We start from the raw sequence: 14,386 nt of genomic DNA, 5'->3' as shown, positions 1-14,386 counted from the left end.
ACTGTCATGAAAAGTCAAATAATGAAATATGAAAAGTGGCATAAAATACAAGGGGAAAATGCTATTATGAAATAAAATTTAAGTCCATAAAACTTGCGATAATAAGGATGAAAGGACATTTTAGAGCAACATGAGATACTGCATTTATATAATTTCTTACATTTTGTCAAGTTTTTGTTTCATTTAAATATTTTCCACAATTTATTCATGCGATTATTTATCTCATAACTGTATAATACTGATCCCTTGGAGCTGCATCCACTTAAACCAGAAACGTAAACGTCCAAAAGTTTGCACTGACACGACACTACTTTTAGCGTTAGGATGTTTGTGAATACGGCCCCTGGATTCCTTCGCCTTGTGTCCATTTACGATATTTTTATTTACATCTTTTTTTATTCAATCTTGTCTGTTTAGTTTTGGTGTCTCATTCAGCTGTAGTGTGCAGACATGGCCACAGGGAGGTAGTGCTGTCTCCAAATAATCTGCCTCCCAAGAAGAGGGACCGGGTTTCCACTTAACCGAAGGAGCTTCTGCATGTATTTATCATGCAGAGGAACTGTGACACATCACATATTTGACAACAAAGTGCAGCATTTTCAGAGTTATTCAAATTAGTTTCAGGGTTCAGTGATGTTTGTATTTAGTCCATAACTTAAATGCCAACAGGCAGAAATTATAGCGAGTCTTTTTCACACCCTACCTAAGTCAACGTTTTGGTTTTCATGACACCTCTAATTCATGTTACCAGTATCTAGGCCAAACGTGAACTTAATTTACCTTTTAAATTTCAATCTTACAAGTTCCCATCTCATTACAACCTCTTTTCATCGGCAATGTAAAACGCTGTGCTCAGATGTCGTCTGTCCCTTAGGTAGCGCGGTCATCAGCTAACGTCAACACCAATTAATTTTACTATTACGTCATTGACACATGTGACTATTCATAATGTGCTATTTCAGAAATCGTAGCATCGGCGCCGTGGCTTAGTTGGTTAAAGCGCCTGTCTAGTAAACAGGAGATCCTGGGTTCGAATCCCAGCGGTGCCTTTTACTGAATGTCTCTCCTCTTTCCCGTTAGTTATTAAACACTAATTTAATCTTTCTCTTATTAAAGGTGATACACTGACGTTATTTCCTCCCTCTAGAAACAGTTCCCGTGGCGTGGCTGGTGTGAAAACGCAGACATTTCACGTAAAAGTACTTTGGCGGAGACATCTGCAGTACACTCTTCTGACCACATGGGGCGGCAGTGAAACGGCCTACTGAGCCAAGAATCCGTCAGGCTACAATGGAGGGACTGGGTGAAGAAAATCACGAAGAGACCGTATATTGGATCTACTCTTCATTTCAGCAAGCAAACGCAGTTTATGGTGTCACCTATACTTCAGGACGGTGTCTACAGATTATATCCACCTGTCTGTTACATTCAATTCGGGAGTGAAGAGGGAAGAAGACCTAAAAACAAGGAATAGTATGGACCACTTTGTCCTGTTAGATGCGGCAAGCCGAACACAGACTGGATCACAGTTAGAGCGGAAGTTAGACGGTGTGTTCTTCAAAATAAGACCCGCAAAACACGATGTCTTTTAGGTTTTAAACGCACATCTTGCACCACCACCATACACCATGCATGTTTGTTTTATATCCTAAAGCTAGAAAGACCAAATCATAACTGAGGTACTTAACTTTTAAAACTGTAAAGCCATCATTTGGGAAGAGTGTTAGCCTTCGTCAAAGTCTGTCGTTGACATACATTAAGACAGGAGTTTTCTAAGACTTAGATTTCGGGCCTCCCCTCAGTCAAAGCTTGGAAAACAGTGCTTTAGTTTACTTGGTAGGTTTCGCTCAATTCCTGGATGCCTATGGATTTGTGATTATATTATTTGCTCCCATAGACACTCAACATTTGAGCCAAAATAGCCTAACATTGATGTTTGGCATAACTCAGCACTACACCAAATAGTTACAAAAAAGATCTGTCCTAAGGCATTTATTAGTTTCTGACTATGATGGGGGGGCAGTTCTCAAAAACTACTGTATCTCTGAACTCTCACACATGTAGGCTATTCTATGTGATCTAATTTTGATAACTAATCAATAAGTAATGTAATTGTAGATGTAGAATGTAATATTGTTTCACTTCCATTCACTGAGCCTCCCCTGATACTGTTTGGAGCCCCCCTGCGAAGGCCTGCCTCACACCTAGAAAACCCCTACATTAAAACATTCTTCTATTTCATTTAATTTAATTTTACACTTTATCAATTAGGCTTTTTGGTCATATGTTTTATTTCTGGTGCTATTCTTATTTGTTTTTTAGAAGAAGATAACCTTTGAGTACATAAGTTGTAGTCAGTTTGTGTATATTTACCCTAGTATGCTACCCATTACAACAAATATCACCTGGTTTTGGGTTTCCAACAAGTATGTCCTGTAATTTCTGTTGTTGCTCATGCTGAAAATACAAGTTAATAATGATTAGACGCGGCTTTTATTTTGAAGACAATGACCGGACATCGTGTGAATATCTGGGGAGAACTTGACCCTAGTGTCTTGGCTCGCTGCAAAGGACACAATGCTTTTCCTCAGCGGTGACGTTTTGGCTTGCACCGTGTATGGTCTGAGCTGAAAACAGATGTGGACGCCTTGCTGGGGGACACACATGTCGAGCAAACCGCGGAAGTCGTGTCCGAGATAATAGCAGAAGTCCCCGCCGGACCATGGGACTGACGGAGCTGCTTCTCGGACTGCTGTGGCTCCGCTCCGCTCTGCTCTGCGCAGGTGAGACTAACAACAATGTAGGCTATCTACACTGCCCTGATGTTTAGTAAGCTGTGCACATATAATTGGATCTATCTGTGTTGTTAATCCTACTCGGGTGAGGGTGGGTGTTAGGGTGGTGGTTGAACGCAAGACACTCAAGTTATCAAGGATATTCAGTGCATAGATTTGATATGTTGGTGGTTGTTTTACCTGTTTATGCGCAGTGGAGGTCTCGCACTTTACAAAGCTTCTTATATGACTGTCTGTCACAGCAGAGCACTCCGATAAAACCTGATGTTCACACCCGAACAGGAGCGGATGCTGTTCTGCTTTGTGCTCTCCCCTGTGCCTCTCTGACAAAGTGATGTGAAAGATGAAGACCAAGTGTTTTCATTGTTGTGATCGCACAGAGTGAGAAGACGAGACGGTCATTCGAATCTATTCGATACCTGCGAGGTTATTGATCTGTGGCGAGTAAATGATCAGGGTTAGTGTGGAAACATGGATGCTCTTTCACAAAAAAAAAAAAAAAAAAATGATGCTGCTATCAGCATTACATCACTGCTTCTCTGCAGCCAGTCAATCCCTTTTTCCCCCTCCCCCTCTCTCTCTGTCTCTCTCTCTCTCTCTGTTATCATACCCTGCACTTTATTGGCATGAAATGAAAGGAGAAGGCTGCCAAAACAACACACACACACACACACACTTTGGAAATCTGAAACAGTTTGACCTGTGTTGTGTGTGTGTGTGTGTGTGTGTGTGTGTGTGTGTGTGTGTGTGTGAGAGAGAGAGAGAGAAAGACAGACAGGAGGGAAAAAGATCTTAAGAAAAAGCTTTCACACACACACACCATTAAACACACACTACCCTAAACACATGCCAGTACTTGTTCACCCCCAGTCAGTGTTAAAAACATGCACGTCTTTTTTGTCCAGGTGCTACGTGTAAAAAGTAGGCCCTATCTGTTTCACAAGGACTCACAAGTTTTTCTTATATTCTTTCAACAACCCACCAACTCTTGTAAAATGAATTAAAGTGTTGTTGTTTTTTAAAAAGGAACATTCCTACAGTGTTGCGAGTCCTCGTGAAACAGATAGGACTTGTTGACCTGGCACCTTTTCGCGCACACACACACACACACACACAATTGTAACCAGCCGTAGAGCTTTACAGCTGCGGAAACTGTGTCAGTAGTTGTGTGATGTATCTGGGCACATTTACTCAATGAGTACGATTTTGCGGTTCATGTTACTTCCTACTTCCTACTATCCTAACTATTCCATACTAACAGCTATACCGAATTGAATATTTACTGTTTACTTTTCAGTTCAAGATTTTACCTAAAGAAACAAAAACATGATTATAAAATATAAATCTTTGTTTAAACCAGTGGTTTCCAACTTCTTTGGCTTTTGACATCTTTACCTTACTGCTTTGAGATGTCATGAGCTGTCGGCAAGAGCAGTTTCTCTTTGGAAAAACTACTTAGGCAGTGATGCATTAGTGTTAACGATCTAACAATGTGATACTAATATATCATTCACAGGGACGTTTTCTCTGCAGTATGAGTACTTTTACTTTTATATAATACTTTAGGTACAGTTTGTTGATAATATTTCTGTACTTACTTAAGTGGGGTTTTGAATGCAGTCCAACGAATGAGTTCATCCTTAAGTAAAAGGTCTTATTGTAGTGATTTACTTTTATTAAATCTCTTATGATTATTTTAAATAACCTGTTGGCAGCGTATTGCATTAGGTTTCTGGGTGAACATACTGGAAGATGAAAACATCATGAGAGAAAGGAGGAGAGCATTCAGTTGACAAAAAGGCTAGAGTTGCATCCCGCCTGCAGAACTCAACATGTCTTATAGCTGCAGTGCATTATGGTCTGTTGAGGCTGCTATAAATAGAGAAACTAGTGTTTCATTTTCTCTACAGTAACTGTTGCTGAGATCTGACTGAATACATCTCTACATGTCAGCAGCAAACGCTAAAATGATTTAAATATGTGCATAGGTTTAGCAGAAACCTAAACACAGTAGCTCAACCAATACAAAGCTCCGCTTTGCTTCTGGTGCTACGTATAAACAAGAAGATGTAACTGAACACTGGTCCACTCAACTTTTCAGAATATCCTGAAGATTTGCTCTGTGCTGACCTGTCCAGCCGGCCACCATCATGCTATTTTGGCAACCTTTGAGTTTGAAGGCAGAGTGAACTGAAATAGCAGTCACAAAGTAGGTTCACTAAATGTATTTATGAGCAGAGAAAATGTAATTTAGAACATCTGCTGCAGTGAAAAACTGTGATCAAAAACTCGCTGCACTAAACAGCAACATTGTGCCATCCAGTTTTGTGTGTGTGTGCTAAGCTAGCCATGTCCAGGTAGTCAATATCCATCACTGAGCTCTAAATGATCCGTCCCTTTGCCCTGTTGTTTCACTCTGCTGACTTTACTGATTCATCAAGAAATCCTGAAACAAACACACACACACACACACACACTCAGCAGAACTGAGCAGAGTTTCTGCTGTGTTGCGCTGTTGGATAATCATTGTTAAATAGTTCAGCTAATGTTCTGTCTCTGTAGTTCTGGTTAAATGAGAGGCTTGTTAGACAGCTTCTTCTTGCATGCGTGCCATTCCTGCTGTGGCATTAAGCAGTAATGAGGTGATTAAACATGGAAGCTTTATATTCTTGTTCTCAATATGAGATCCTTCCTGTTCATGTTACATTAACGTCACAACTGAAGTCAGTGCCTCACTCTCCTCTGGCATCAAGGCTCGCTGTAAGACAAACTCTTTCTTCAGAAGTCAAACCTTGATCCCGATTCCTTTCCCTCGACACAAAACAATAGCACTCGTTGGCTGCTCTCTACACAGAGGACTGTGTCTCCTCCTGGTGCTCCTCTTGGCCACCTCACACTGTGTGTTGTTCCCTGGAGCAATGGTGCGATGGCAGCAGGCGAGGCTGTTGCCTTGGCTGCCAGCTCGACTGCTGCCGCCTCCGTTTTGGCCCCATGTGATCAACACAGAGCTCCCATGAAAGGCACTAAGGTCATTTGTCTTGGCAGGGCGTTGTTTTGAATGTTTCTATGTTAATCAGGGAGAAAAGATCTGAATAACATGTTCTGCACTTTTTTAGATTATAGCAGCGATATGGCGACGTCCCTTATTGTATTAATGCCAAAATATCTGTCAGTCTTCCTTGTTCCAATGTACCAATTTGCCAAGGTCATTATGTGTTTTGTTGGTGACGTGAACGTCTATCAAAGGACTACGAAGACCAACCTCACTAACGTGTTTCTTCCCATCTCCCTCTGTGCCGTTGTCACCCAGCAGGCTGCAGTGAGCGAGTGGAGGTCCATACAGAGAGGAGGGGTGTGATCTACAGTCCCTCCTGGCCTTTAAACTACCCCCCTGGGGTTAACTGTAGCTGGCACATTCAGGGAGGTCAGGGAGAGGTCATTACCATCAGGTAGAATCCCTCTCACCTACAGTATACACATGGCGCTTGTTGTGGACTAAGAACCTGAAATGATCCATGTTCTGCCCTAGTTTCCGTAACTTCGACGTGGCGGAGTCAGGAAGTTGTTCGAGAGACTGGCTTCTGCTGACTCCGACGTGGAGCGGGGAACCAAGGCTGTGTGGCTCCATGCTGCCTCCTCCCTTCATCTCCACCAGGGGGCGTGTTTGGCTGTACTTCCACTCTCAGGCCAACAGCTCCGGGCAGGCGCAGGGCTTCCGCCTCTCCTACATCAGAGGTAAGTTGGGTGAGGGAGGATACTGAGGTTAGCTTTTGTCCAATCCCTAACCCGAGTGAATCTAATATTGTGGTTTAAGAATGTGTTAAAAATAAATACTTTTAAATATAAATAATAAGACTGTTATTAAAGATGACCAGATCACTAAGGTGTGTGATGCTAAATGTTCATGTTTACATGCAGTAATTTACTTCACTAAGTAAATCATAATAACCTGTCAGTCTCTGTTTCTCATTATAGCAGTATTTTTATTCCTGTTACGTCTCTAGCAATATGTTAACTTGTCACTAGATACTATTGGGTCTTTGTTCTAGGCTGCTTGCTTAACTGTCTTGTCAGTTTTGGGCTGGCAAAGGTCCGTGATGTGGCCCGGGTCTTGGGGCAGAGTAACACCATGTCGAGTGTGGGCATGGTGTATTATGGAGATTAGCGTTTGTTGGTTGTGTGTGTGTGTGTGTGTGTGTGTGATCTTGGAGTCAAAATGTATTTTGCTCTTGCACTCAGCTAAATGCTAACCTGCCAGTGTGTGTTATGTCAGAATCTTTCTCTCGAGTGTTAGTAGCTTGTGTTGCAATCTGTCAATTTCTGTCCTCTGTAGGTCACCTGGGTCAGAGCAGCTGTCAGTCTGATGAATTCCTGTGTGGGAATGGGAAGTGTCTTCCCCACTCCTGGAAGTGCAACGGTCAGGATGAATGTGGGGATGCCACAGACGAACGCGGCTGCTCCCCCCCTCCCACCGAGGCCCGGCCTGGCCTCTGCCCCTTCGGCTCCCTCCCGTGTTCTGAGTCCCACTCTACCCGCTGTCTGCCTGCCGCCCTCCGCTGCAACGGAGCCCGTGACTGCCCCGATGGCACAGATGAGCTGGGTTGCCCCGACACTACCTGTGGGAAACGTCTGGGGAACTTCTACGGCTCCTTTGCTTCCCCAGATTTTTTCCGGGCTAACAGGAGTGCCGGGGCGGAGCTGAGGTGTTCCTGGTTGCTGGACACACAGGACCCCAAGCCTATCGTGCTGCAGCTGGACCTGCAGCTGGGGCCCGGAGACTCGCTGCACGTCTACGATGGCCTGCTGCAGCGGGCAGAGCACCTCTTACAGGTGTTTTCACATCATAACAACAGGCGCCCCGCACTGCTGGAGTCGAGTCGGGGACAGATGAGTGTTTTGTACGTGGCGCAGCCTCACAGCCCTGGACATGGCTTCAATGCCACATACCAGGTACTGCAAACTGTCAATGTTGCATCCTGTTTTGTAATTTGTTCCACTGTCTCCAGATTTAAACTCTTCATTCCTCTCCATCTGTCTCTAACAACTTATAATTTAAACCCTCCTCTAAACCTTGCTCTGTTGGTGCAGAGAATACAATCAGTCAAGCAGAGAACAAGTCGTCCTCTCTACACAGCTACCTGTTTCTCCTCTGCCCACCCAGGTAAAAGGTTACTGTTTTCCCGGCGAGCGTCCCTGTGGCAGTGATCAGGGCTGCTACTCTGAACGCCAACGCTGCGACGGCTACTGGCACTGCCCGTCTGGCCGCGACGAAGAGGCCTGCCCGACGTGCCCAGACGGGGAGTTCCCTTGCGAGGGTGGCACCGCTGTGTGCTACACAGCCTCTGAGCGCTGCAACAACCAAAAGAGGTGCCCGGATGGGTCGGACGAGAAGAACTGCTATGACTGCCAACCTGGAAACTTCCACTGTGGGACTAACCTGTGCATATTTGAGACGTGGCGGTGTGACGGCCAGGAGGACTGCTTAGACGGGAGCGATGAGAGGGACTGCCTGGCAGCGGTGCCCAGGAAAGTGATCACTGCCGCCCTGATCGGCAGCCTGGTCTGCAGTCTCCTGCTAGTCATTGCCCTCGGCTGTGCCCTCAAACTCCATTCCCTCAGGAGCCGAGAGTACAGGTAAGGGACACAAGCTCAAACACCTCATTCTGTTTCTTTATGAGCATTTATTACTCGTCCCCCTTCATGCTCTATTTTTGCATGTTATGTTACATTACATACTTGTTTTTCTTCATACCTTAGATTTATTCAATGCTTTTTCTATGAGCACACGTTTTATCTCCTAGATCAGTCCTCCTACTGTATATGTGGGTTCAAAAGCACATAGTCTGTTATTATATCTTATTGCCGTTGTTGGCGCACATGCCGCAATCTCTGCTGAGTGTACTACTATAAAACCAACAAGTTTTTTGTCCTGCTGTCTGTCTGCTCTCCTTGTTGCTCATTCTCTCTCCCTTGCAGAGCTTTTGAGACTCAGATGACTCGCATGGAAGCCGAGTTTATTCAGAGAGAGGCACCCCCTTCGTATAGTCAGTTAATCGCCCAGGGTCTCATCCCTCCAGTGGAGGATTTCCCCGTGTACAACCCCACCCAGGTAGTGCATTCACACACACTCTGGGATCCTTTTACCCAAAACTCAGGATTTGAGCATACAGGTGTGACCAACTCATTTTTGGTAACTAGCAGCAGTAATAAGCAGTCCTAACTCAGACAGTGGCATTTTGCGCAGTGACTTCCTGACTTGCACGGCAAGCTCACACTGACGACAAGGCTCCTGGAAGTTACTGCTTCTAGCCAAGAAATAGTTCCGGCACATAACCCCCTGTAAATTTTAAGCAAATAGTTTTTCGTTTTTTGGATGGATTAAGCAAACAAGATAATTATCTTAATTATATATTATTAATCATAATATAATTAATTATATTAATTAGTGAGACTTATATGTGCTGGCAGGGGGATTTCATGACCTTTGGACAAATCTGGAGTAACTGTTTCCCCTGTTTCCTGTCTTTATGCTAAATTAAGTGAACCGGCTGCTTGCTCCAATTTCATATTGAATGGAAAGCTATTAGAGTGGTACCAATCTTCTCATCCAACTCTCAGCAGGAAAGTGATCAAGCTTGTTTCCGACTAACGGGCTTTGCATTGCATTTACACTACTGCTAACCATTACAAAAATTGGTCAAAAAAAGGTGCCACCTTTTTCAGGTAAAATGTATTTTTAGATCTCTGTCTTCCTGTCTGTCGGCCCTCCCCCTCCTCCAGGCCTCCGTGTTACAGAACCTGCGGTTGGCGATGCGCAGACAGATCAGACGCCACTCGACGCGACGCTCCACCTCCTCCTCCTCTCGTCGGCGACTTGGGCATCTGTGGAGTCGCCTGTTGCACAGTGTAGGGCGAACCAGAGGCCACGCCCCCTTGCTCGAACCCCCTGGGCCCACGCAGATCACACTGGGGCTCCACAGCTATCGAACTGTGGGTGTGCAGGGGCCCCGGGGAAGGGACAGGTCCGGGGCTGGGCTCTGGGATGAGGGTGATGCAGCGGGTATGCCCGGCTCCTGCTGCTCAGCCAGTGTGGACCTGCAGCCCTGCACGCCGGAGAGCCCTGCGTCACCACTCTCCTTGCAGTCAGTGGATAGTCCAGAGGAGGAGGAACTGTCACCTGTCTGCAGGGAAAGCAGTAGGGCTCCACAGTCTGAGCCCCCCACCCCTGTTCAGAGTGACTCTTCAGCACATAGCGGATCCCCTCCCACTCCCCAGGAAGCCTCTGTGCTCCCGTGCCACTCTCGAGCATCTAGGAAACTAGTGCTGGAGCTCGCTGTTAACCTAAAGGGTGTTTCTTTGAGACGTTACTCCCCCATGGGACCCTTATCCCCTATCTCACCCACTGTGTTTCCCAGCAGCTCCCAGACATCCACAGCCTACCCTCACTCCCAGGGGATGCAGGTGACGTCACCTTCTGAGCCCTCGTCTTCGTCTGGGAAAGGAGGGGGCAGCGACAGCCACTTTACTGTGGAAATGCCAAGCAGGGAAATAAGAAGCAGGGATGAGAGGAGGAGGGAGGGCAAGAGCAGACTCTACAGGTTGAGCCGGACCTTCAGTGATGAGGGAGGAGATTCAGGGAGGGAGACCACGCCATGCTGAGGAGTTTAGAAATATACTCTCCTTCCCCTCATTGTTGAGACCTGGTGTCAGCAATATCTGCTCTGCTAAAGTGTCCTTGAAATGTGTTGCCACCAGATCCAGAGGTGAGACCTGTACCTGGTGCAGTAAGATATAATTAGCTCACGTCCATTCAACACTATGATTGCATACAAATCTGCAAATGCACAAAATTATGCATACGTAGTCCACTCCTTAGATTAATAGAACCAGCATTGGAAGTGCTTATGGTCTGTGTACACTAAATCTCTTTGCCAAACTGGAGCTTAATGCTGACTCCCACAGTTAAATGCAAACAAACACCCCTGTTCAACCTGTTTGGACATAAGCCCACCATGAGTCTGTTCCAGGAAATCACACTCTGTTCTGGCCACCAGTACCAACACAATATTGGCAACATTCTTACAACGCCAAAGCAGCCTTTGTGTCGCTACCCAGAGCCGTTATGCACCGCTATTTACTGTGAACCATGAAAGCCTAATAAGTGATCACATATGACTTTATCTGATTAATGATCCTCTACTTTCTCTTAGTCCCACTTTATTGAATGAGGTGGTGGTATTATTAGTGTAGGACATTTTCACAAGGTCATGGTTGGCCGTTGCATTGAAGGTTAAAGCTGGCGATATTTTATATTTTTGTTATTGTCAACAAATCACATGAAAAGGGAATCTCTCGAGACTTTGCCAGCCAGGCTAAATAATTACCTAAAACATTTTTCAAGAAACATTATTCAAACTGGAGGTAGCAGTGCGTTTGTTGGAGACATATTTCAGATACCAGGTTACACAGACAACACTTGTTAGTAGGATTAATCCATTGTTGGTTTTGGTATTTTCATAGGATTTGTTGACAATAACAAACATATCCAATATCACCAGATCTACCTTTTTTATTACCACTTTGAACCACAAAAGGTTGAGATTTTCAGAGATACCCTTATGTGCTTTGTGGCAGAGAATCAGGTGAGACGATTGATACCGCTCGTTTTTCCATATATAATATAAAATTGGAGTAAGCAGCCGCTTAGTTTAGCTTCACATAAAGACTGGAAAGAGGGTGAAAAAGCTAGCCTGGCTATGTCTGAAGGTAGCTTGTGAACTTTAAAGGTGCGAGTTGGCAGATTTTGTTACCTTCAAACACAGCCAGGCCAGCTGTTTCCCCCTGTCTTCAGTCTTTGTGCTACGCTATGCTAACTGGCTGCTGGCTGCACTCACCTCTTAGCCAAAAGGCAAAAAAGGGCATTCCCAAAAATGTCAGTCTTCCTGTAACACTTGTGAGGTGTCACTGAATGATTCAGTGGTTCAATCATACCAAACCTTTGTCAGTATTTATTCATCATAAACGGTACTTTTCCAGTGCTACTCTTTGCTAGTGATACTTTAGTGACTCCTTTTACAAGACATCAAGCACTTTCTCGTTATGTTTTGGAAGTTGCATCAAAGATGATTTCGATAGATAGATAGATAGATAGATAGATAGATAGATTTAAATTCTGAATTTTTAACTTGATATATCCCGTTTTAAAAAGCCAAACTTGGATGGAAACCGAGGTAGTGAATCCAAGTATATTGTCTGTAACTCTGCCCAGACTCTTGTCCTCCTCAGCTCAAACCCAAACTGTCCTCTCAAGGAAGCCTTTCCTCACTTGAATGAACTCGACTTTATATGTGTCAGTGTCTGCTCTGATTTCCATTCAGTGTCGAGAAGACTTTATGTGAATATCCAGAAAAGAGAGGCTTCACTTCAGAATATTGAGTCCTCTTGATCCCAGAGGTACCTCTGCAGTACTGCTCACTGCACACTGCTCACTGCAGACATCTGGACTGATGGTTTATTCCACTGGAAATTCGTATCTATGCTGTGGAATTTTCTATGATGTTAAAACAAAGACCTCTATTTTTCAGTCTTAAGCGGAGACCTGTGAGAGCTCTGCTTTATATTTCTCCCTCTGCCTTGACAAACATTGAACTTTGATTGAAACCTGGTCGCCTGTGTCTCAGATGTATTTTGTAAAGACTGTCTGAGGTATGGCACTGGTGACCCTAATCACTTGTGGACTTCTTAAGAATGTATCACTTTCATTGTTGAAATCAATGATGTTGTCCCTCTTTTACTGCAAGATATTGATACTGAACAGAAAAGGCAGGGAGAGTATGACAAATGAGCAGGAGCCAAATGCTGGTTGCTTTTTAGCTGCAGTTTCAGGTTTCTGTACTACTACTAGGCCTTTCCAGCGTTTTTTCCCATGCTGCCCTCACGCTTTCTTCTCATAGAAGTTTAGTCATAAACGGCTGCTACATGCTATGTGCCATTAGAGATGTCTCCATACCGCCTCAAGTAATTCCTGCCTAATGATCTGTTCCCTTACCTTTAATCAGTTTACTCATTCCTAGTTTTACATCATTTTTTTGTTACCACTTGCACCTTGTTATGAATTCAAAGCCTGTTGTCCCCATTTGACTTAAAGTGAAATAGTATAGCTGCTATTTGAAGAAAATAACTTCATATCTGTAGAATGTATGTGCTTACTTGCTCTGTAATGTACAGAAGTGTGTTTCAAACGCCTTAATAATTTTTCTTTGCTGTTGTAAATATCATGGGCAGTTTCACTGATCACAGTTGCGGTTTACATGTGTGAAGAGATTAGATTTGTCTGTGTGTGTGGACACAGCTTTAAGATGTGACATGTGATTGGTACAACCGACTGAGTTCCAGTGCACTACTGCGTCAGGAATCTCTGTGATTATTATGGCAGGGGGTTTAGAGAAAAGAACATTTGTTTTTCAGTAACCTTATTCCAGTGCATTTACTTGTTTATTTAAATGAGAATCTGTAAAGGTCTTGGTGCCATTCATTGCTTTGATGTTTCTCACAATGCAGCTGACATATTATAGAGAATGAATTTCAGAGAGAGAATTTCAATTGTGTGTGTGTGTGTGTGTAAAGTAAGGCTGTGTCACATTGACTGCCAACATGGTTATGGTTAAATTATCAGCCAGGATCAAGGTTTTCGGTTGTGCACGCTGGGTTTTACTGGTGTGGTAAAGTTGCAAAAACTGCTGGGCAGAAGCCACGTCAAGATCTTCTGAACTGTTTTGTCAGTGTTTTCTTTCCCATTGCATTTATTCACTCTGTACATTATCAAACCCTTTCCAACATGCTACAATCATTGCTGTACTTTTCACTGGGTTAGCACGCAGGTAACTACACTGGATCACGGTCATTGGAAAGTACAGTACTACTGAACCAGGTTGTCTGATAATGGCCCTCTCCTTGTGGTTTGATTTTGAAGCTTCTTCCACATCAAAGGCTGAAGTCAACATATACTGTTTGTATAAAAGCATTTGTCTAATTTGAGAACTATATTTGTATATTTTGTCCTGAAATAGAACCATGGCATTGTGGGGTTTGCTGATCAAATCCCTGTACAGCCTTCTGCTTATAAGTTTTTGTGTTCCTGTGCCTGCAATTAATAAACGTCAAGCTCTTTATCATTTACTGAATTTTATTTCAGTGTGCAAAATGTATGTAGTTATTTCGTAAGTTATATAAAAAAAAAATACTACTACTTGTACTACTACCCCCCAGAATACTGGTAGTTTATGGCAAGCCATTTTGTCACTACAAGTATTTCCAATATTTAGTAATTTTGACAGTACTTATTGAAGCTCTGTGAGGCGGAACTGACAGGCACGTCAGCTCTTTTTAGCTAAATGCTAATGTCAGCAAGCTAACACGTTCACAGTGACTATGCTAACATGTTTACCATCTTACTTTAGTGTGTTACCATGCTATTAATTGCTTATTAGCAAAAAACAAGAAGTGACAATTTATGACCTGATGATGGCGCTAGATTAAAGTCATGGGATGCTAATGAGGACACAATATCCACTTACATTATGGAAAACATA

General features: G+C 43.7%; 1 protein-coding gene and 1 non-coding gene across 3 annotated transcripts; both read left to right on the top strand.

Annotated features, from left to right (window-relative positions):
* Positions 1–975: 975 nt before the first annotated feature.
* On the top strand, positions 976–1,049 carry trnat-agu. The gene has a single exon. It is a non-coding gene; the product is annotated as a tRNA-Thr (tRNA).
* A 53-nt stretch (positions 1,050–1,102) lies between these two features.
* On the top strand, positions 1,103–13,969 carry lrp3 (low density lipoprotein receptor-related protein 3). Of its 2 annotated transcripts, none has more exons than XM_046031877.1 (8): positions 1,103–1,548; positions 2,505–2,783; positions 6,109–6,244; positions 6,325–6,530; positions 7,129–7,745; positions 7,957–8,429; positions 8,772–8,904; positions 9,576–13,969. In XM_046031877.1, the coding sequence occupies exons 2-8, from the start codon at positions 2,723–2,725 to the stop codon at positions 10,452–10,454; spliced, it is 2,505 nt and encodes an 834-aa protein (XP_045887833.1). In that variant the 5' UTR covers positions 1,103–1,548; positions 2,505–2,722; the 3' UTR covers positions 10,455–13,969. The 2 variants fall into 2 exon arrangements, with proteins under 2 accessions (XP_045887833.1, XP_045887832.1); XM_046031876.1 differs by having other exon boundaries at positions 6,106–6,244.
* Positions 13,970–14,386: the final 417 nt, after the last annotated feature.

This window comes from Micropterus dolomieu, linkage group LG20, assembly GCF_021292245.1.
Source record: "Micropterus dolomieu isolate WLL.071019.BEF.003 ecotype Adirondacks linkage group LG20, ASM2129224v1, whole genome shotgun sequence".
Lineage (NCBI taxonomy): Eukaryota > Metazoa > Chordata > Actinopteri > Centrarchiformes > Centrarchidae > Micropterus > Micropterus dolomieu.
This window is presented reverse-complemented; position numbering and strand designations above follow the sequence as displayed.